The following is a 20,402-nucleotide window of genomic DNA, read 5'->3' as shown; positions in this document are numbered from 1 at the left end:
CCCCAGCCAAGCCCCCAGCCCCTTCCTGGGACACCAAGCTGCCACCTCGCGCTGTCCCCTCGAGGTGACACCGTCCCCTCCTGTCCCACCACGGCGGCTCTCACCAAGGGGTGAGGGACCGAGGCCACCAAGCGAGTCTGCGAGAGTGGCACAAGGTGTGTGACACCCCCCGCGCCCACCTAACCCGACTCCCCCCATCCTGGGGCCGAACCCCTCACCGTCCCCTCGCGCTGCCACCCTCCACAGGGCTCTGCCCGGCACGGCACTGCCGGGAACCCGCCGGGGGACACGCAGCCGTGACAAAGCCCTGGGGGACAATCCTGCCCCGGGGGACAATCCTGCCCCGAGAGCCAGCGACCGGCTGAGCAAACACGGAGCCGGGGAGGGCGAAGGTTATCGGATACTGGTTTCACTGGGAGGCGGCCCAGGGCAGCGAGGGCTCTGCCAGCTCCCGGGATCCCCGGCTGCACCCAGCTCCGTCTGCCAGAGAGCGCGGCCCGGCCCCCCCGCGGGTAAATATTAACCCAGACCCACTGCACGGCTCCACAACGATCGGGATTTATTTTTTCCAAGCTCAGACACGCAGCTGTGGGGGGAGGACAGGGAGCGGCGCCAGCCCAATTCCCCCCCGAACAGGCAAGCTGAGGGTCGGGGTCCCACAGCCCCGGGGAGACGGGGTGCGCCGGTAGCGACACACACAGCCAGCCACCAACACCGCTGACACGGTGGCGACGTTAAAACTGCAATTAAATAAGTTATTGCACAGACTGGTGACGTTGAAGCCACAATTATTGCACGTTGCACGGTTCTAGCTAAAACACCAGGTACGAGCGGTGGCAGCAGCAGGGCACGGGCAGGGGGTTCGCTGGGGTCTTTCTTGGTCCCTCGACAACCATTAACGTGATTAATTAACCACCAGCGGCACTGGGGTGGTCTCTGGGACCCACCCATCCCCCAGGGAGAGGCGAAGGGAGACGAGGGTCTCTGGGGCTGGAGCAGAGTCCCCGCCAGCGCCCCCAGAGCGTCTCCCAGGGCAGGGCAGAGCGAGGCCAGCCCCTTTCCCCAGGGCAGGACGGGAGATAGGTTTGGCACAGGTGACATTCCCGATCGGGCGAACGCATCCGGAGACGCCGGCAGCCTCACGGGGCGAAACGCTCGAAGACCCATTCGCCCTCTCCCCGGTGCGTCATGTCTCCCAGGGGGGCCGAGCCGTCCCGCAGGCGTCGGAAGACAATGCGGTCGTGCAGGCGGTTGGTTTGGCCCTGCCAGAACTCCATGACGTCTGGCTGCAGGATGTAGCCCCCCCTGGCAGAGAAACATGGGCCTTTAGGAGTCCCCTCACCCGTGGGCAGCGCCCTGCCCGCAGCCCCCAGGACTCACCAGTACGCCGGCTTCGGCACCGTCATCTCCCGGTACCGCTCCTCCAGCTCCGCATTCTTCTTCCTTAAATACTGCGGGGAAGGGGAAAGCGGTGAACGTGATGGCGGCCAGGGCAGCCCTGGTTCTCCCAGCCCCACCGGGCGCTGCCGTGGGGGACGGGACGGCCGCTCACCTCCCTGTTGGGAATGACGGTGCTCTGCCGGCTGACGACGGCCCCTATCTGGCTGCTCTTGGGGCGGGAGTGGAAGTACCGCTCCGATTCCTCCTCCGGCAGCCGCTTCACCGAGCCCTCGATCCGCACCTGTGCCGGGCACCCACAGCTGGGCTCTGGCCAACAGGCGCCAAAGCGGCTGCGTCGGCTCCTCATCGAGGAACTGCCCCGTCCGCCCCCACAAAAAACATGGGCACCCCCATCCCGTCTCATCCCCAGGACCCATCGGAGGGTGATCCCCACCCAAGTGTGTGAGCCCCAACATCCCACCCCGAGGCGGGGAGCACCCACTGCCTGACACCGTGCCAAGGGCCCGACCGTGCCCCCCTGGCCCCCCCACACCCCCGGGGGACCATGACTCACCTGCCGGTTCAGGGGCTCCCAATAAAAGACCAGTGAAGCGAAGGGGTTGGCGTCCTGGGCGGAGAGAGGAGAGAGCTGTCAGCAAACCAGCATCGCTCCCAGCTTTGAAAATGAGAGCCTCAGCCCCGATGCAGAGGGGCTGGGAAGCCGCCCACCCTCCAGGGACCCCCCCAGCACCCCCAGAGCCCCCCCAGCCCTCACCAGCTCCTTCCCCTTACGGCTCTCGTGGTTGGTGAAGAAGCGGAAGCCATCCTGCCCGAAGCCCTTCAGCAGCACCATGCGGGCCGAGGGCTTCCCATCCCTGCGGCGGGAGAGGGGAGGCGATGACAGGTCTCCCCCCCGCGACCAGGGGACCCCCACCCCCCATGGCCCCCCCCGGCCTCACCTGGTGCAGGTGGCCAAGCACATGGCGTTCGCCTCCCCGATGTCTGGGCAGCCCACGGCCTCCTGGAACCAGGCCCCGAACCGCTGGATGGGGTCGCGGGAGGCCAGGTGCTGCTCCTCGAAGGCCTGGGGACATGGGGACACTGTAAGGAAGGGGGGGGGGGGCACACTCGCCTTTGGGGACACAGCCAGCACTGGACGGGGCAGGGGGTCACACCAGACTCAAGGGCACGGCCAGCACAGGGGACAGCGTGACCCCCAGCCCCGGGGGTGCAAGGTGGGGGGGACCCCAGGGCTCGGGGATACAGCCAGCAGGAAAGGGGGGGGGGGGGGGTCACCCCAGATCTTGGGGACAGCTTTGGGGGGGTTACCCCAATTCCAGGAGCACAAGTACCGTGAAGGGGGGGCCACCCTGGTTCCAGGGGTCACTACCAGCATGTGGGGGTTGTGTCACCTCAGGTCCTAGGGACAGCCTGGGGCCTTGCGGGGGGGTGTCACCCCGGTTCCAGGGTCACTATCAGCACAGAGGGGGAGCATTGGACCCTGGGGACAGCCTCAGGGGGTCAACCCGGGCTGTGGGGACAACACTAGGGGGTCACCCCAATTCCAGTGGGACAACTAGCATGGGGGGGGGGGTCACCCCCGGCCTTGGGGACACCCTGGGGGGGGTTACCTGGGTTCTAGGGTCACTACCAGCATGGTGGGTGGACGTGCCCCAGGCCTTGCGGACATCCTGGGAGGGTCACCCCAATTCCAGGGGCACAAGTGGCAGGAGTGGGGGCCACCCTGGTTCCAGGGTCACTACCAGCATGGGGGGACGGTGTCCCTCGGGCCTTGGGGACAGCCTAGGGGGGTCACCCCAGTTCCAGGGGCAAAACCAGCATAAGAGGGGGCCACCCTCGTTCCAGTGTCACTACCAGAAGGGGGGGGACAGCGTCCCTCGGGCCTTGGGGACAGCCTGGGGGGGGTCACCCTAGTCCCAGGGTCACTACCCGCAGGGTGGAGGCGTCACCCCGGGCCTTGGGGACATCCCGGGGGTCACCCCGTCCCCAGTACGTGCCCGCGCTCGCTCCCAGAAGCCGCCCCGTCCTCCCCGGCCCCACCTCCGCGTCCCCCCGGTAGCTCTTCCGCAGCGGCCCCAGGTCCATCGCGGCGGCGGCCGACGGGAGCCGAACGGGGCCAAACCGCACCGCCCCCCTCCCCCGCCGCGGCCCCGCCGCGGCCCCGCCCCGGGGCGGACCCCGACCACGCCCCCTCCCCTCACCCGGGCAGCCAATAGGAAGCGGCGAATCGCGCCCGCCGCGGGGAGGGGGCGCGAGCGCCGCCAGCCAATTGGAGGGGGCGGCGGGGGCGGGGCGCGGGGACCCGGAAGTGGTGCCGAGGCTGTAAACAGGCACATGGAGGGGCCCTTAAAGGTACAGCGTCCCCGGGGGCGGGGGGCGGGGACAGGGACGGGGCGGGGGGACACTGGGGGCGGGGGGTTGAGGGGAGGGGGGGGACACCGGGGGGACGGGGGACAGGGGCTGGGGGGACACTGGGGTGACACCGGGGGAGACACGGAGAGGGCAGGGGTTTGGGGACACTGGGCACAAGGGGAGGTGGGGACGGGATATTTGGGGCTGGGGGAAACTATGGGGATGGTGACAAGGGACAGGGGCTGGGAGACGGGCGGGACAGGGGTTTGGGGACATTGGGGACAGGGAAGGTGGGGGGCAAGACACTGGGGTGGGGGACGCTGGGGACAGGGGCGTGGGGGGGACAGGAGCTGAGGGGCAGGGACTTGGGGACAGGGCCAGCCAGGCGGGCGGTGGGCAGGGGAGCTGCCAGGGGGGCCGGAGGGGACACGGGAGACAGGCAGGGCCCTGGGGACCGGGGGGAAATAGGGACAGGGAGGGGACACGGCTGGGAAGAAGGGCAGGGGGTGCCAGGGGGCCACCCCGTGTCCCCCCGCCAGGTCCCCTCCGAGCAGGAGGGGGTTCCCGCGGCCCTGGCGAGGCGCCTGGGGGCCGGTGCGCCCTGACGCTGGCACCCATGGCCGAACCCCGGGATGAGGACGAGCACACAGGGGGCCAGGACCCCACCACCCCGCTGTCCCCCACACCCAGCCCCGGCCACGGCAGGTATGGGACAGGGACACAGCGCCAGTGCCGGTGTCCCCAAACGGTGGAGGGGGCTGTCGCCGCCCGGGGGTGCCAACACTGGCCATGTTTCCTTCCCCAGGGCTATCCTGCATGCTGAGGACATCACGGCCAGGAAGAGACCCCGGCTGTCCCCAAGGGCCAGCCCCGGCCACCCGCGGGGAACTGAGAGCCCCTGGGCGGCGGGGGGCGGCGGGGGGTGGCGGGGGCCGCGGGCGGGCAGGGTGACGGGGCTGTACGCCCAGCTGCTGCGGGAGCTGGAGGCGGAGGTGGGCGAGCTGCAGCGGGCACTGGCAGCCCGGGACGAAGCCGTCCTGCACCGCGACCGCCGCATCCGGCAGCTGGAGCTGGAAAACCGGCAGCTCCGGAGCCACGTCCGCAGCCTGGAGGAGGAGAACGACCTTCTCTCCTCCGGGGATGGCCACGGGGGACCCTTGGCCACCGCTGCCACCGCCACCAGGACGCCGCTGGCCTCAGGCACCGGCTGCATCGGTAACTCCGGCTGCGTGGGTGTCCCCGCCGTGGGCTGGGAAGGGCACCCGGTTTGTGCGTGGCACTGGGATAGCTGAGGGGACAGGCTGGCAGGGCTGTGGGGGACAGAGGGGACCTGCCCGGTCTCCCCCTGCCTGGGGACAGGGTCTGTCCTGTGGCTGAGCCCCCCTCCATGTCCCCACAGGCGTCAGTGACAGCAACGTCCAGTTCCTCAAGGCGCTGGTGGAGCTGCTGGAGGGTGATGCCGCCGCGCAGGTGGGTCCCCGTCCCCACGGGGTGGGGGTCTGGGGACAGCTCTGCCCCATGTCCCCAGCCCACGCAGCTCCTCATCCCACGGAGGCTGGGGACCAGCCTGGCCCCGGCCCCCCAGCAGCGCTGGGGCAAGCGGGACCCCCCCATGCCCAGCCAACCCCGCTCTGTCCCTGCAGGTTGGGGGGCTCCGGCCCTTCTCTGCCCCCAGCCCCGGGGAGCAGGGCTGTGCCCTGGCCGACGTCCCGCGGAGCCCCCCGGCCTGGCGGCTGCGGGCAGGGCTGCCCAGTGGCTTCCCCCCCTGCCTGGGCAGCGAGGAGGGGGCCGGCAGCCCAGCTTCACTCACCGACACCACCTGCCTCTGGGAGGAGAGCCGGGGGGACGCGCTGCCCGATGGCACCCCGCTCTGGGCATCCCCCATCGAGGTGCGTGGGTGTCAGCTGGGGCTCTGGGGGTCCCACCAGAGACCTGGGGTCCCACCAAGGTTCCTTGGATGCCACCAGAGACCTGGGGTCCCACCAAGGACTTGGGGTCCCACCAGAGACGTGGGGTGCTACCAAGGCTCCTGGGGTGCCACCAGCAACCTGAGGTCCCACCAACACTCCTGGTGTCCCATCAGGGCTTCTGGGATCCCACCAGAGACCTGGGGCCCCACCAAAGCTTCTGGGGTCCCACCAAGGCTCCAGGGGTCCCACCAAGGACTTGGGGTCCCACCAAGGCTTCTGGGGTGCCACCAGTTACAGTGCTGTGGTTGAAGCAGAAGGGACAAAGGGGTTCCCCCAGGGCACAGGAGAGGTGGCCCAGAGGGTCCCCAGGGGGTGGGGGTGCCCGGGGGACGGCGCGGGGAGGTCCCCAGGCTCCATCCAGAACCCAGACGAGAGCTCTCCCCCTCGCCGCAGGAGAACGGGAGGCCCAAACTGGAGCTGGTCCCCAACTCGGGGGTCTACATCACCCACCCGCAGCTGGACGACCTCGCGCAGGTCCCCACCGACAAGCCCAAGCTCATGACCCGGCGCCTGCTCGGTTACTTCTTCTCGCGGGAGACGCTGGCCCGGTCCTCAGCCACGGGGCAGCGCATCGCCCACAACAACACCACCATGGAGCGGCCCCTCCGCCTGCCCGTGGCCGTGGTCAACGCCATCAAAGGTAGGGGACAGCGGCAGGAGTCGGGGGGGGGGGAGTGCCTTGTCGCCTTCCGGTGCCGCATCAGCCGCGGTGCCCCCCCCGAACGGTGTCGGGTGCCCCTCTGCCCCGCAGAGTACGTCACCAAGATGTGCGGCCGCGGCTGCAACTTCAACGCCGTCATCAACAGCAAGTGCGGCACGTCCCGGCGGGCCGTCAGGAAGATGGTCGTGAAGATGGAGTGAGCTGAGACCCACGGGATGGCCACGGCCCAAGGGCCACGTGGGGGGGACGAGCCCGGAGCCCTCCGGTGCCGCAGACGGGGAGAGGGGACAGGGAGGGACATGCCGGGGACAGTGGGATCGCACCCTCGTGCTTCCAGAGGGTCTGCGGCTGGAGCCGTCTGGCTCGTCCCCATGGTGGGACACCCCACGGCCACGCGTCCCACTCCCTCCAGCAGCGGGGAGCGGGTGCTGGCAGGGACAAGGGCTGGCCGGAGCAGGGAGACGCCGGTGCCGCGGTCGGCATGGCGGTGCCGGGGTCCCCGGCGCAGGAGACGGAGCCAGCGGCCATCCCCATCGGCAGAGCTGCTCCCGCGCTTGGCAGCGGCTCCACGCGCCCAGCCACGGCCCAGGGCTGGTTTCCTGTAAAATAAGTTCCGTTTCCAGCGATATTTGGGATTCCTGTAAATAAACCCCAGGTTCTCTCTGCCCGAGGCCGGCAGCTCACCTCCCCGCAGCCACGCCGAGCCTTTCGCCTTTGGCTCTCGCTGCTCGTCCCGCTGCAGCCGGCACAGCCCCGGTGACACCGGTGCCAGCCCGGCACCACGGCTCGCACCGGCCCAGCCCGGGAGAGAAAGGACCCTCGGCAGCACACGCGGCACTGGATTTGCCTCTGGCAACTAAATTTATTTAGCAAGGAAAGCTCCCGGCTGACTCCACGCCGGCCAACCGGTTACAGTTAATAAAGTATAACAGATCTGTCACGTAATCCAGAAAACAACCTCGGGCAGTTACAACTAAAAAATAAAGTGGATTTGTTTAATTTAAAAGCTCAAAAATAACAAGCCATATGTTTGTTTCTTTTTTTTAAACATGTAGTAAACACAAAAGCAATATAATCTATGATACAATGTACACTATACACAGTGGGGATGGCGGGCAGCACACGGGGGAGGAAAGGGGGCTGAAGTCCCAAAATTCGAAAGGAAATGCCACGTCGCTGGGAAACAGAAGAGCGGGGAGAAAGAAATCATCGGAGAGAAAAAACCAACACAACAACTCCTCAGTATCGGAGAAGAGACGTTAGGAGAAAAGGCGGGGGGGGGCGAGAAGATGGGCAGCATCTTAAAGGAAAATTAAATAAAGGTTAAAAAAAGCGCTCACAATACACAGTGTTTGCAATCGGGAGCGGGGAGCGTAAGGCAACGATCTCCATAGAAAAAAGGGACCTTCCAAAGGGGGTTATATAGATATTTATAGCTATTTATAGACTTTAAATATAAAGTAGGAATGTGCTGTGGAGCCTCTCCCGGCCCGCCTGTGCCGGAGCGTGCAGTCCCCTCCGTGCCCGGCTCCTGTGTGGCCGCGACACGTTTTTAGCGGGCTCCGGGCCACCGCCGGGTCACCCCGTGGGATCCGCGGGGAAGATGGGTCCCTCGCACCCTTCAGAACGGGCGGCTTCTGCCAGGGGGCCCAGGTGGTGGCAGAGGAAGGACAGGAGGACGTCCCCGAGGGCTCCTCTCCGCGGGCGGCCGTGGCCGGGGACGCTGGAGAGCTGCGGCGTCGCAGGCCGGTGGCCTCGCAGGGTCTGTCCGCAGAGGCGGGGAGCTGTGGGGCAGCTCCCGGCCCTACAAGTTCTTGGTGACCAGGTGGGTTTTATAGTGCTTTGTCAGGTGGTCGCTCCGCATGAAGCGCTTCTGGCACTGGGCGCACTCGAAGCGCTTGTCACCTGCGGGGGAAGAGCAGCGGCGGTCAGGGGGTGGCAGCCAGCGTGTCACCACCCCGGCAGCACCGTCACCGACCCGCTTTTGTCCCTCTATTCCCCTAAACCAGCCACGGTCAGGACAGCGGGGACCTCTCAGGGTGGCAGTGACGCCTGCTCTCCTTCGCTGCTGCGCCACCCCAGCCCCTTCCCATGACACCGCTGTCACCACCGTCACCTGGAGAGCCCAAAGGCAGCAGAACCCTCCCCTCCCCGCGTTCTCCAGTCCCTCCCAGTAACTCAAATCGCAAGGACAACTTGCGGTGGCCCAAAATCATCCCAGTCCTCCGCTCGGCCTCAACCCCCTTGGCTCTCGCAAGGCTCAGGACCCCGGGACGGGCTGGGGGGCGATTTGGGGGCTGCCCTGGGAGGGAGGGGACGGCGCCGGGGCGCAGAGCCGTGCCCCGCGGGGGCCGCAGACCTGTGTGGGTGCGAGCGTGCCGCTGCAGCTCGTCGCTGCGTGTGAAGCGCTTCCCGCAGAAGACCCAGTTGCAGACGAAAGGGCGCTCGCCTGTGTGCAAGCGCACGTGAGCCCGCAGCAGCGAGGTCTTGCGGAAGGTCTTGCCGCACTCGGGGATGTGGCAGATGTGCTTCTTCTTCCCTGGGTCCCCCGGCCTGCCGAGGAAAGGCGCAGTTAGCCTCGGAGGCAGGTGACGGTCCCGCAGAGCTGCCCCTCTCCCCCTCCGTGCCCACCTTTTCTCCCCATCCTTGCAGTTGGGGCAGGTACACGCCATCCGCCGCCTCTTCTCCCCGGGCTGAATCTCTCCAGACAACGCTTGCTCCATCTGGAGCTGGATCTGGGTCGGGCTCAGGCCGCTGATGGTCAGGTTGTTGCCGGAGACGTTCTGCACAGTCAGCTGCTGCTGGCCTGGGGAGGGAAAAGGGGGTGTCAGACTCTGCCCCTCCGCTCCCGGGGGGCCACGCTGCGCCCGCGCACCGGTGCTTAACGCGTCCGTCCATGCTCCTCACGCGGGTCCTGCTGACACCCTCCGGAGGCGGCCGCCGGAGGAAAGACCCCCCCCTGCGTGTGGGATGGGACTCCCCGGGCCTCGATGCCCCCAGCCCCACATGCAGCACTGCCATGGCCCCCCCCTGCCCCGCCATGTGCTGGTCCCCAAGCGGGGCCGGTAAGTCCCTTTTTTCTGAATATACTGTGCGGTTTTTCAAAGTTTTTGGTTTGACCCTTCGGGGTGGGGAAATGACCAAAGAGGAAACAAAAAAGAAACTTTGAAAAAACGTGCAATATATTGACCAAAAAAACGGGACTTACCCCAGACCCTAAGGGCCGCTCCACGCTCGGGCGCTCACGGAGGCGGCAGCCTGGGCCTTGCAGAGCACCCGGCAGCTGTGACGGGGGCTGGAAAGAAGAAGACGGGGTCAGCGTCAGCAAGCGGGATCGCTGCTCTCGGGGCAGCGGGGAAGGAGGAGGAGGAGGAGTGGGATCTGACGGCGGAGTGAAGAAGGGGTGACCGCAGAGAGGGAGGACGGGATCAGGGGGCGAAGGCAGAGCAAAGGCACCACCACATCCCCTGGGAGGGAAAGCGCGAAGCTGAGGGTCGGGGCAGCCCTTTGGCAGCACTGTGAGACGCGCGGCCGCTCGGGAGGCAGCATGTCCTGGCTGAACCCCCGGCTGAGACACGACTCCACTCATTTCATACACGGCAGCAGCCAGCATGTCCTACCGGTCCCCTTTCGCAGCCAGGGCTGCAGCCAGGTCCCTGCCAGCCTTGCGGCGCGTTGCGGGCAGCAGCGCAGACAGCAGCAACATCTGCCTGTGGCATCTCCCCAATGCTCACGGCTGGCCACACATTTACACGCGAAGCAGCAATTAAAATCCCCCTTAAAAGCAACCCCAGCGAGGACAGCTGCCCGCTGCGGAGCACAAAACCACGCTGGCCCGTGTTTTATGCTGACATGGTTTAGTCAAGCAAGAAAGAACAGCTTCCAACTGCAAAACTGAGCTGGGACTCCTGCCGGTTCTTGCTGAGAGAGAAACCACCGCACGGCAGCAGGTCTTTCTGGATCAGAAAGCAGATAAACTTCCCTCAGACACAGCTTCCTCCCCTCGGCTCCCTGGTGGCAGCCCACACCGCTGGGACTGGGCTGGGGAAGCTCTGCTGGGCAGGACAGGACAGAGCAGCTGCTGGGACGTGTCTCTCCTGGCAGTGGGGAGATGAGCAGGCGACGCGGGATCAGGCACGCGCCGGGGCTGTCTGCGGCTCGCAGTCCCCTCCAGCCACTCGCCAGGGCCATGGCTGGCTATTTTTAGCTTAAGGAAGACACCTGTCCCACGGAGGCGAGGGGCTGGGTTCACTCTCAGGGAACGGTGATCCCTCGCTAGAGCTTGGAGGAGCCAAAGCCCATGTGCGTGAGCGCAAATCTCTTGGTTCAGCTACTGGAAACCCAAACCAGCCGCCTTTACACCCAGCAGCTGCGAGGGGGGATGTCCCAGCCCCGGGACCAGGACCTGGCAGTGCGATCTGTGGTAGGGGCCGCTGGTCCAGACGCGCAGCCGGAGGGAAAGGCCCGGTGCACCATGTCTCTCTGCCTGGCTGGGTCCCAGCTCGCCCAAAGACACGCGTCTCAGCCCAAAGGTCTGGGCACAGCTCAGCCTTCCCCCCGCGCGCGGCTCAGGAGCAAACAGAGCCTCAGCCCCTGCGCTCAGACATGTCCTGCAGCTCGGCACGACCGCAGAGCCTGACCCTGCAGGCGGCTGTCTCCGCTAACCACCCTCCCTGACACAGCTCATCAGGACAGGCTTGGAAACACCCAGCAGAACCACCAAAGAGACACCCTACGAAACACCCGGGGCCTCCTGGAGCGGTGGGAGCTAGAGAAGCTGATGACATTTAACAGTCAGCAACATTCAGCTTCAGGGTACGCGGGATCTGTTTACAAAGCCTGCTGCAGCTTGGGGGGGCTTTCTGTCCTCCGGATCAAGGAGCTGCCTACATCCTGCCGTCCCCCCTGCCCCGCCCCAGAGCAGTGCGCAGCCCACCTCCAGTGTTGGTGATGGTGACAGGCACGCCCTGGACTTGCACGCCGTTGATGTTGATGGTCTGCATGGCCTGTGCCGCAGCCGCCAGCTGAGCCGCATTCAAGCTGATGATGCCTCCGGCGGGGGCAATCTTTGGCAGAGTGCGTTCCTTGCGCGTGGCTGGTTTCTTGCTGCTGCCCCCCGTGCCGGAGCTGCGGGACACGGGGCTGCTGCAAGAGGTTCCAGATGGAGCCACCGTCATGGCTGGGGCTTCCTGGAGCAGCACCGTCTGCAGCTCACCCGACGGCGTTTTGAAGTACACCTGATGGGAGGAGAGAAGAGGAATGAGACCAGACAATGTCACGGGGCAGACCCCTCTCCACCGCCACCCTCCACGCACAACCCAGAAATCTGGGCCTGTGATGAGCCAAGGTGCGGGAGACGTTGCCCGAGCATCTGACGACCCTTTGTGGGTCTCCTGAAGAAGGTCCTGGCCTTGCACGGCAGCAAAGGGCTGATCTAGCCTTGCAGCCTGGTTTCTAAAGGCAACACTAATGACAGTCCTGCAGGCTGGAGCCCCGCTCCCCCACCTCCCTCCATCTCCCAAGAGCTTCTGAGCAGGCTGGCTCATCCAAACCCCAGCTGGTGGCACAGCAGAGGTTTCAAGGACACTGTGCTCCTACAAGTCCTGTAAAAGCAGGGAGCCAGCAAGAGAAACTTAATAAAGCCCTGCAGAGGGAACACTGCACTCCCAACCCTTCTTAGACATCAGAGAATCCACACAAGCGACGCCTAAACTGGATGCCAAGTTGGCATGCAGTTGTGAGCCGGGTGGCTCACAAAACCCTTCTGGTTTCTAAGGCTTGGGTGCGGGCTCAGAGGAGACACAGGGCAGAGGGGCCTTGGAGGAGGACACAGGAGGCGGTACCTGGGTAGGAGTGGGTTCCGTTGTCTGGATCTGGAAGTTCTGGGAGGATTTTTGGGGGACGGTGGGGAGCGTGGCAGAGGCAGCCTGGACCACACGCAGGGCCTGCTGCGGGATCTGCACCACCTGCGACTCCTGCTTGGGCTGCACCACCTGGACCTGCTGCACCACGGCCGGCTGGCCGGAGCCCGGGCTCTGCACGATGAGCAGGTTGTTGCCCGCCTGGATGATGTTCTCCGCCGTGGTCTCTATTAACACCGTCTCCACCTGCTCGGCCACGGCCACGGCAGCAGGCTGGGAGGGAGACATGGCTTTCTTTCGAGTCTTTTTGCTGGGCTTTGAGGGACTCTCTGCAAGGATCTGAGCCTGCGTGCCTGACTCAGCGGTGTTCACCAGGTTGTTCACGGGCAGGGTAAGAGTCACGTTGCTGCCACCAGCTAACTTGACCACGTTGCTCGTGCCCTGTGCTGGTGAAGCTCCACCCTTCTGTGCCGGAGCTGGTTTGATGGGCACGGGCTTGTGAGAGGAAGAGGAAGGGGTGAGGATCGCTTGATTTGTGCCTGGAATAATCTGGATCTGGTTGGTGAGGTTGGGCTGGACCTGGATGGTCTGTCCCCCTGCAGCCTGGATCTGGGGCACTGCCTGGTACTGGATGTTGGTGGACGAGCGGGTGCCCTTGTTGATGACAGTTGGGTTCTGGATGGCAAAAACCAGCTGCCCCCCGGTGTAGGAGGTGCCGACCTGAGAGCCCTGGATCTGGAAGAGATTCCCTTTTGACGACAGGATCCCAAAGCTGTTCTTTCCGGAGCCCAGCGGGAGCGGAGCAGGTTTGATGGGGACAAGTTTGCGAGGCGTTGGCTGAGGAGGGGCAGGAGGAGTCACGGCGGCTTCCACTGCAGGGGGACCGATTTTGCTACATGTCGCTGCGAGGAGGGCAAGAGGAGACGGCTGGGAGTCCTGGGGAGCCAGGAGGGAGACAGGTAAGTTAGAGACAGGGGCTTGTGCCAAACATCTGGAGACCGATTCAGCGAAGGAAAGGGTACACACTATCGAAAGCAATCCCGTCCATGCCAATGAGACAGCCCTTATTAAGGGAACTGCTAAATTACCCATACCACATGTGCCTTAGCTCACCCCAGCCACACTACTTTTAGCCATCAGGATGGTGAAAGCCTTTTAATCATGTGCCTATGTTCTTACAACGCCTATAAAGCTGCAAATACCCTGCACGTCTGCTGGACCTACACCCAGTACACACACCCTGGAGTGTTCCATGCAGTTTTAATTCCGAGACCCCCTTGCGATATCAGCTGCTAACACAACCCAAGAGATCCTTAAGGAAAACACAGTGTGGGAAGGAGAAACAACGCTCCGGAAGAGTTGGCGTCGGAGCTGGGAACAAGGCCAGAGCGCGGCTCCCCAGCCTGTCCTGCAACCAGCTCTCCTCCTGACGTGGCAATGCTGGCTACGGCAGAGACAGGAGGGGCTGAATGACGTAGCTTTTGCTGTCCTGCACCCCAGGACACATTCCTCCACCCCAGCGGGGAGGTAGGAGCCCACCGATCCCCCGTACTCACCTGGCCAGCGGAGGCGGCCGGCTGCAGGTATTCACTGGGGCTGACGGCAGCAGTCGCAGCCATGCTGTCTCTCAATCTGCGAGGAGGAAGCAGAGAGACGGAGGAGTAAGACCAGCAGGAAAAGTCGAGACCACAGCTCCCCAGTGTGCCCAGCCCAAGGCCCCGATGCCGGGGGGACTCTCCCAGCGTCTCCCTGCATCACCCAAAATGTCACACCTCACCCACACGCCTTCAGTGGGGGATTACAAAGGGGCTAGAGGAATCTCATCACCCTCTCCTCACACCTTCCTTTGCCTGTCACCAAAGGAAAACGCCAATTACGGTGGGCAACCAGCTGCTGCTCTCATTCATTTGCCTGCATCCCAGCATAGCCTTGACCTGAAGCCATGGCCCCCCCAGGCTGAGACACCACCGCTGCCCTCCGGAGACCCCGGCAGAGGCAGGCACGCCCGGCAAGCCGACGGCCTCCCGCTTCCCAGGTCATGCCATCTCCCTGCCACTTGTTTTTCTGACTTTGGAAATCTCAAAGGACAGAGTTTTGGTACGGAATCGTGTTTTTCGAGGCTGGAAAAACATTGTTTCAATTATTTTGGTATGTCATGGGTGCTGAGTGTTTGTAAGCCGTTACGTAATTAAAAGGTCACTTCGGGGAATAAAAAAAGCTGCCGGCGCTGGCTGGCAGCGGGACCTCGGGAAGCTGAGAAAAGCTGTTGGGGAGCGGGGAGGAGAGAGAGCAGCAAGCGGCACATGGAGGAGAGGAGGCGCCTGCAGGAGCCAGGGCCGCAGACCCTACAGCTTCCCTGGGATCCTCACACCGGGGAGAGGAGAAAGGCGAAGTTACGGCGGAGGAGCCGGTTGCTCGAGGGCCTCGGCACAGGTGGGCAGGGAGGGCGCAGGGCAAGTGGCTGCAGCTCCTCTGACGGCGCGGTGGGAGCGTGGGACAAGGCAGGCAATGGCACGGGGAACCCGAGGGGCAGCTGCGAGGATGGGGGCGATTCATTGCCCCCCGTGGCTTCACAACCTCCAACAATCATCACTTCTGCTGCCCCAAATGCCGCAGAGCAGGAACACCGAGGCTGAGGCTCTTCTTGCCACTGGGACAGCAACAACAGTTTCTTTTTAAAGGTTTAATAGGGCAAAGCCAGGGAAAGAGACTCCTAAATCCACGCAATTTGCTAAACCTTTTGTTCTGGACTAGAAAGACATTTCATCCTCGACAGTTCCTTTGGCAAATTCCCCAGTCACCCCCATCCAGCAGTCGCTGTATGGCTCAATAGCCTGATAATATTTGCCTGGACAAAGTGCCAGGGAAAACTTGTCTGAGCTCGAACACTTTATTACCGCTGCTGACAATGTCCTGACTTCAAATGGGGAATTATGGCCGTCTGAGGAATACGGATGCTTGGGGTTTACTCAGGGCGTCTCTGAAACGCAGCCCCGGCACGGATGAGGTGATGGGAAGCTAGTGCTGTGGTATTTAGAGATGCTTGGACGGCAGGAGCGATGGGAAGCACTGGCATAGGATAAGTAACATGATGAAGATAGGAAGCCCCAGATGGCTTATAACACACCGTCCCAGCCAAAAATTAACTGTTGTCTAAGCACTGTGAGTGGCTTTTTGCTGCTCACTGGGACCAGGCAAGAAGAGCACCCCAGGACCGCGGCAGAGCGCTGGTCTCTGGCTCCCGGCAGGCAATGGGAAGAGCTGGCCCAGGCAGAGGTTCTATTTAACGACCTCGCGCCCCTGCCTGGGGAGCTGCGGGAGATCCAGGGTTGGACAAGGGGACAATGCGGATGGGGAAAACTAGGTGTGGGTTTTGTTTCAAAGGGAGCAAACTCCAAGCTCCGCAGCCCAGCGTGGCAAAGGCTCAGCAGCATCTATCACAGCGGAGGCGAGAGGCGTCAGCACAGGCTGGCTGAGGGCGACAGGGCCAGCACCCAACCTCAGAATGGGCAAACCTGACCTTCCTTGAAGCATCATCCGCTGCCAGCACGTGGCTGTGGGAGCCCCAGCCAAAAGGCACACATCTGCCTTGGGAAAATAAAGGAGTTCTTTTGCTTTGACACTCTCCGCTAGCAGGGACAGCGCAGGCGCTGCACACATGGCTGTCCAACACGAGGGCCGGTCGTCGCATCTGAGAATCATAGGATTGTCTAAGGTTGGAAGGGACCTTTAAGATCATCAAGCCCAAGCTTAAGGCTGGGAGAAAAGTCCTGTAGGTAATTGAGATGCAGCCAACGCTCGCATAAAACCAGAGGTGGGCACCCTCAGCTCCCCCTGCACCCCTCGGCTGTCCTGCGCAACGCAGACTGAGACAGACGTCTCCTCCCTGGGAACGCGGAGCCTTTCGCCAAAGAGAAAGCTGCTAAGAAACTGAACGATCGGGCCCCCAGCCAAGTCACCAAGGAGCCGGCTTCCCAAAGGCAGGCAGCTCGCCCCTCGCCAGCACAGGCTCCACGGCTCCTCTCGAGGCACCGCGGAGGCTCTTTCACAGCCCTGCTGCGACCGTGCGCATAAATCCTCGGGAAGAGTCAGGTCAGAGTCCCAGGCCCCTGGGACGGCATCGCATGGAAATTACTCGCCCCGTTCCTTAGCGAAGGGCATCCATTCCCTTGAAGCCACTGGCTGCTGCTCGCTGTGGCAACCTCCCGGAGACGAAAGCATCAGACGCTCGCACCCAGCAAGCTGGCCTGCGATAAAAGGACGCTTTCTTCCCAGAAAGCCGGGAGCTTGTACGGCTGCCCGAGTTCAACGGCTGCACCCTCCCTTTCAGCAGAATTAGGGCACTGCTGAGGATTAACAGCCCTGACTACAAACAAGAGCGATGCTGAGCTGGCCAGAAAGAGAGACACATACCAGGAGCGATCCCATTAGCCCGAACAAATAAATAAGGATAATGACTGGGGGAGAAGCCCAGTGTCGCCGCAGTTGCGGTGTAATCCCTCCACGAGTTTCTCACTTGTACAATTTACGTCCGAGTCCAGAAGTGACAGTTTCACATCCTGAGGGTGTAACGTGGTATAAACCTACTCACAGAGTGGTGAAACCAAGCGGGTACCAAAGCACACGGCTTCACTCTCCGGGTGTTTGCCCAGAACAGAACTGGGAGCGGGACTGTCACTGCCTGCGGGGAACGTTTCTGTATCTATCCTGGGGGATACAGGCCCTTTTGAGAGGCAGGAGCTCCCTCCAGCACCCTCTCACAGACATGCACCATGAAACCATCGCCTGCTGCGTGTTACGCACTTATTCACACCCCACGAAGAATTTGCTGAGCAGTTCAGGTCCAGTTTGCCCTTCTGAAAACCCCCAGCCAAGCCTCAAGTGGAAGAGGACTCTCCCTTAAGGCAATTAAAGAGCATTTATTCATAAAATTAATTTTTCTCTGGCCACTTCCTCTTCCTCCGCTTGGCACAAGTGCAGTTTTGTATGGAAACCATCTCCCTGCAGACTGGAAACAACGGCCTCCTCACCCCTTCCCTGCCTTCACCCCTGTAAAAGGGCAAAGCAACCAAAACCGCAGTGATTTCTGGCTCAAGAAGAATTTCCTCTGTTGCGTTCCTCAAACGAGCACAACCAGGACTCATTCCGTCCCCAGGACACACGGACCAAGTGCCTCGTGTCCCAGCCAACTGCCCAGATACCCTGAGGTCTGCCTGACGGCGCTTCGAGGAGCTCTCGGAGCCCGCTGTGAGCTCATGGCACATGGAAAAAAAAAGTCCCCGGGACTGTAGTGATGGAGCTGTAGGAAGAGAAAACTTACCAACCGCGCCAGCCCATGAGACCCCATGTCCAGCCGGAGGAAACGCCCGCTAGCAGCCAGCTGGACCGCTCACACCAGCACGATTGGTAGGTTTGCTCAGAGGCGGCTCCTTTGCTTCTCACAAGAATTTATTTACTTTGGAAACTGGGCCATTATCTTCAATATTCTACAAGAGATATAAAGGGGAGAGATGGGTTTTTTTCACTCCTAACCAGGACAAGCTCTCCTCCGCAGGATCTACGGCTTCCAGCTCGGCAGAGCAGCCCGGCACAGAGGCAAACGCAGCCCAGAAGGCACCTGCCAGTCCTCACAGCCACAACCAGCGCCCCGTCCTGCAGCTCGAGCAGCGGCGGGCACTTCTACCCAGCTACAAAACTCCCTCCTGGGGGGCGTCTGGAGAAGTTTTGTGTATTTTAGACCACGATTTCAAGCCTTATCACCACAATATCCCTGTTACCTTCCACAGCCCCCCTCTGAGAGACAAAATACCATACCAACTTACAGATGGGGCACAGGTATTCCAGTAGCAGGGGAGTCTCTGCTCCCCAAAACACCCTTCCCATCTGCCTGATGGATCTTTTTGGGGGGACATGGTGTTAACGTGATCCTAACTTTACGCATTTGGTTTAAACCAATTGACACATCTGATCCAAGTTACCACAGTTTTAATTAGCACCTTGAGCATGAAGGTGAATCAGAGTCCCCTAAAATCCACGAAAGACCTTGGCAACAGCAAAAAAGTGCTCAGGATTATGAAGCCAAGCACAGTCATAGGGGAAAGAAAACACACCGATGGTAACAGCCCCATTTGTTTGTCAGGGCCATAAGTGAGTATTCAAAGCCGGGTACAAAGCAGCTGAAACACCTGCATATTTACATATTAACAGCAGGAAATCAAGCAACGTTTTAGAATAAACTGGCTAGGATTTCTGTTGTTGTTCTTTTAATTCCTGGCCCGACTCGGACACGCCTGTGACAACACAGCCACTTGCCAACATCAGAGTTTGTTTTCTCCTTCCCTGATGCTGGGGGGAAATTCCCTGGTGCTTTGGCTGTGTTTGAGGAGGAGGAAAAGCAGCTAAAATAAAGCAAGCCAGGCCAGACCGCGCTGCCGAGGATGCACAGGCACTATGCGGAAGGACCCGGGGAGGAGGGAGCAGCTCCTCACTCCGCACATCCAAGCAAGGAAAGGTTTTGAGGTGCAGGGAGCAAGCGGATCGCGAGGCACCCCCAGAGTGACGAGAGGCCGCAGTGGAAACTTCCAGCAGCATCAATTTGTTGCTCCCTGCGCGGCTGAGATCCCCTCGGGATCAGGGATGACGGGCCTCAGTCCTCACCTCCCTGCTGCCCCCCAGCCCTGGGACGGCTCCCCCAGCCCAGCTCTGCCCTGCAGCCCCCAGTGCCCGAGAGGAACGAGCCCGAATCCCCCTCCAACATCCCAGGGGCCAAAACGGGGGGGGGGGGCTGAAAATACCCTTCCCCGTACAGCCCCCCCTCGACACACAGCAGCACCCCACCTACTGCGCACCACTCCAGCTGCCCCCCAGCCCCTCGCACCCCGCCCCGAGGCCTTAGGGGACCCCCACCACAGCTGGGCAACGCGCCCCTCCTCGCCCCCCACGCGTGGGGGTTCCCAGGCCCGACCACCCCCCCCCGCGCCCGCTCCCCGACGACACGGGCACCCCGGACACGGGCACCCCCGGCCCCCCGCAGCAGCCCGGGCACCCCCGGTAGGGTCGCCCCTCCCGGACACACCTCCGCCCCCCCGCGCCGGGCACCCCTTGGAGCGCGGGGCGGCCGTGGCGGACCCCAACCGCCGCCGGGCACCCCCGGCACCCCGCCGCCACGTACCGGGGCACCCCCCGCACACGGCCCGGACCCCCCCCGGCGGCGGGGCCGCCCCTCCCGCCGGCGGCGGCGGTCCCCGGGGAGGCGGGCCGAGATGGCGGGCCCGCCCCCGACCGGGCCTCGGCCCCGGAAGCGCCGCCCGCCCGCCCGGAGCTCGGGGAGGGCGGGCCGGGAAGGCCGCACGCCCCTTCCGGGCCCGGCGCCACTGTCGCTGCCGCCCCCCGCGCCGCCGCCCCCCGCTCCAGCGCGCCCGCCCCCGCCGAGGGCCCGCACACACCGGCCGGAACGGCGGCGGCGGCTCCGACCCCCTCACGGCGCCATCTTCCTCCTCCGGGGCCTCCTGGGCACCGCCCTGTATAGCCCGCCCCCTCGGCAGCGGCTTCACCAATCGTCACCCGGCTTGTCAGCGCTCTGGCCAACAGACGGCGAGGTACCTTACCGCTGGCCAATCAGCCGCCGCTTGCCACTTGATGGGCAGCTCCGCCGAGCAATAGGACCCGTGATGGAGTGACAGCTCACCCAATGAACGCGGGCCTCCGGGGTGACGGACGGAAGAGGAGACCCAATGGGAGGGCAGAGCTCTGATTGACAGCGCGGTTGGCTAATGGGAGCAAGCCCAGCCTGTCGCGTTCCGCTGGTTGATTGACAAGTCTTCGAGGCGGAGGAGGCGGACTTCCTCGTGGGCGGGAGCCACCAAAAATCCGCCTCCCGGTTGGTCGCGACCACCTTGATTGACACTCAGAGAAGACAATGGGAGACGCGAGGCGGCCCAGCTCCGCTTGTGATTGGCCGCGTGCCCCGGGAGGGGTGGGGCGTGTGGAACGTTGAAGCCTGATGACGGCGGCGGGGTTCCCGCGGGGATGGGAAATTTCGGGGATCTCCGTGGGGGCTCGGACGCTCCTGGGACCCCGTGGGGCCGGGGGTGTCTCCGGTGTTGCAGCCCCCCCCACCCCAAGCCCGGGGGGCGGTGGCGGGGCCTCCCGCGGCTG

At 63.5% G+C, this 20,402-nt stretch overlaps 3 protein-coding genes across 10 annotated transcripts; 1 reads left to right on the top strand and 2 right to left on the bottom strand.

Moving 5' to 3' along the window:
- Positions 1 to 427: 427 nt before the first annotated feature.
- Positions 428 to 3,548, bottom strand: PNPO (pyridoxamine 5'-phosphate oxidase). 4 transcript variants are annotated; one of them, XM_054224700.1, is made up of 7 exons: positions 3,442 to 3,535; positions 2,340 to 2,464; positions 2,173 to 2,255; positions 1,955 to 2,008; positions 1,553 to 1,707; positions 1,381 to 1,451; positions 429 to 1,305 (listed from the first exon to the last, which is right to left on the bottom strand). In XM_054224700.1, exons 1-7 carry the CDS (start codon positions 3,484 to 3,486, stop codon positions 1,140 to 1,142), a joined length of 699 nt encoding a protein of 232 aa, XP_054080675.1. In that variant the 5' UTR covers positions 3,487 to 3,535; the 3' UTR covers positions 429 to 1,139. The 4 variants fall into 4 exon arrangements, with proteins under 4 accessions (XP_054080676.1, XP_054080675.1, XP_054080677.1 ...); XM_054224704.1 differs by having other exon boundaries at positions 517 to 1,305; positions 1,553 to 1,681; positions 2,156 to 2,255; positions 3,442 to 3,548; XM_054224701.1 differs by lacking the exon at positions 2,173 to 2,255 and having other exon boundaries at positions 428 to 1,305; positions 2,340 to 2,481.
- A 153-nt stretch (positions 3,549 to 3,701) lies between these two features.
- Positions 3,702 to 7,407, top strand: LOC128919263 (uncharacterized). The gene is made up of 7 exons (XM_054224476.1): positions 3,702 to 3,753; positions 4,293 to 4,458; positions 4,559 to 4,968; positions 5,153 to 5,223; positions 5,397 to 5,642; positions 6,117 to 6,363; positions 6,475 to 7,407. Exons 2-7 carry the CDS (start codon positions 4,370 to 4,372, stop codon positions 6,582 to 6,584), a joined length of 1,173 nt encoding a protein of 390 aa, XP_054080451.1. The 5' UTR covers positions 3,702 to 3,753; positions 4,293 to 4,369; the 3' UTR covers positions 6,585 to 7,407.
- On the bottom strand, positions 7,359 to 19,793 carry SP2 (Sp2 transcription factor). Of its 5 annotated transcripts, none has more exons than XM_054224471.1 (8): positions 19,691 to 19,792; positions 17,566 to 17,731; positions 13,802 to 13,877; positions 12,228 to 13,181; positions 11,321 to 11,621; positions 9,016 to 9,190; positions 8,744 to 8,937; positions 7,359 to 8,289 (listed from the first exon to the last, which is right to left on the bottom strand). In XM_054224471.1, exons 3-8 carry the CDS (start codon positions 13,862 to 13,864, stop codon positions 8,189 to 8,191), a joined length of 1,788 nt encoding a protein of 595 aa, XP_054080446.1. In that variant the 5' UTR covers positions 13,865 to 13,877; positions 17,566 to 17,731; positions 19,691 to 19,792; the 3' UTR covers positions 7,359 to 8,188. The 5 variants fall into 5 exon arrangements, with proteins under 5 accessions (XP_054080446.1, XP_054080448.1, XP_054080445.1 ...); XM_054224473.1 differs by lacking the exon at positions 19,691 to 19,792 and adding an exon at positions 19,417 to 19,437; XM_054224470.1 differs by lacking the exon at positions 17,566 to 17,731 and having other exon boundaries at positions 19,691 to 19,793.
- Positions 19,794 to 20,402: the final 609 nt, after the last annotated feature.

Source organism: Rissa tridactyla, chromosome 19, assembly GCF_028500815.1.
Source record: "Rissa tridactyla isolate bRisTri1 chromosome 19, bRisTri1.patW.cur.20221130, whole genome shotgun sequence".
Lineage (NCBI taxonomy): Eukaryota > Metazoa > Chordata > Aves > Charadriiformes > Laridae > Rissa > Rissa tridactyla.
Note: the sequence above shows the minus strand (reverse complement) of the source record. Positions and strands in the feature narration are given on the sequence as shown.

What these genes read in the sequence shown, in the direction of transcription:
- PNPO (XM_054224700.1), bottom strand. Translation starts at nt 3,486, where the DNA reads ATGGACCTGGGGCCGCTGCGGAAGAGCTACCGGGGGGACGCGGAG. An exon ending in GCTACCGGGGGGACGCGGAG is followed by an intron (nt 2,465 to 3,441) that starts GTGGGGCCGGGG and finishes CCATGTCCCCAG; the next exon opens with GCCTTCGAGGAGCAGCACCT. An exon ending in CCGTCATTCCCAACAGGGAG is followed by an intron (nt 1,452 to 1,552) that starts GTGAGCGGCCGT and finishes CCTTCCCCGCAG; the next exon opens with TATTTAAGGAAGAAGAATGC.
- LOC128919263 (XM_054224476.1), top strand. Translation starts at nt 4,370, where the DNA reads ATGGCCGAACCCCGGGATGAGGACGAGCACACAGGGGGCCAGGACCCC. An exon ending in CCCAGCCCCGGCCACGGCAG is followed by an intron (nt 4,459 to 4,558) that starts GTATGGGACAGG and finishes TTCCTTCCCCAG; the next exon opens with GGCTATCCTGCATGCTGAGG. An exon ending in CGTGGTCAACGCCATCAAAG is followed by an intron (nt 6,364 to 6,474) that starts GTAGGGGACAGC and finishes TCTGCCCCGCAG; the next exon opens with AGTACGTCACCAAGATGTGC.
- SP2 (XM_054224470.1), bottom strand. Translation starts at nt 13,864, where the DNA reads ATGGCTGCGACTGCTGCCGTCAGCCCCAGTGAATACCTGCAGCCGGCC. An exon ending in CGGCCGCCTCCGCTGGCCAG is followed by an intron (nt 13,182 to 13,801) that starts GTGAGTACGGGG and finishes CTGGCTCCCCAG; the next exon opens with GACTCCCAGCCGTCTCCTCT. An exon ending in CACCATCACCAACACTGGAG is followed by an intron (nt 9,191 to 11,320) that starts GTGGGCTGCGCA and finishes TTCCCTCCCCAG; the next exon opens with GCCAGCAGCAGCTGACTGTG.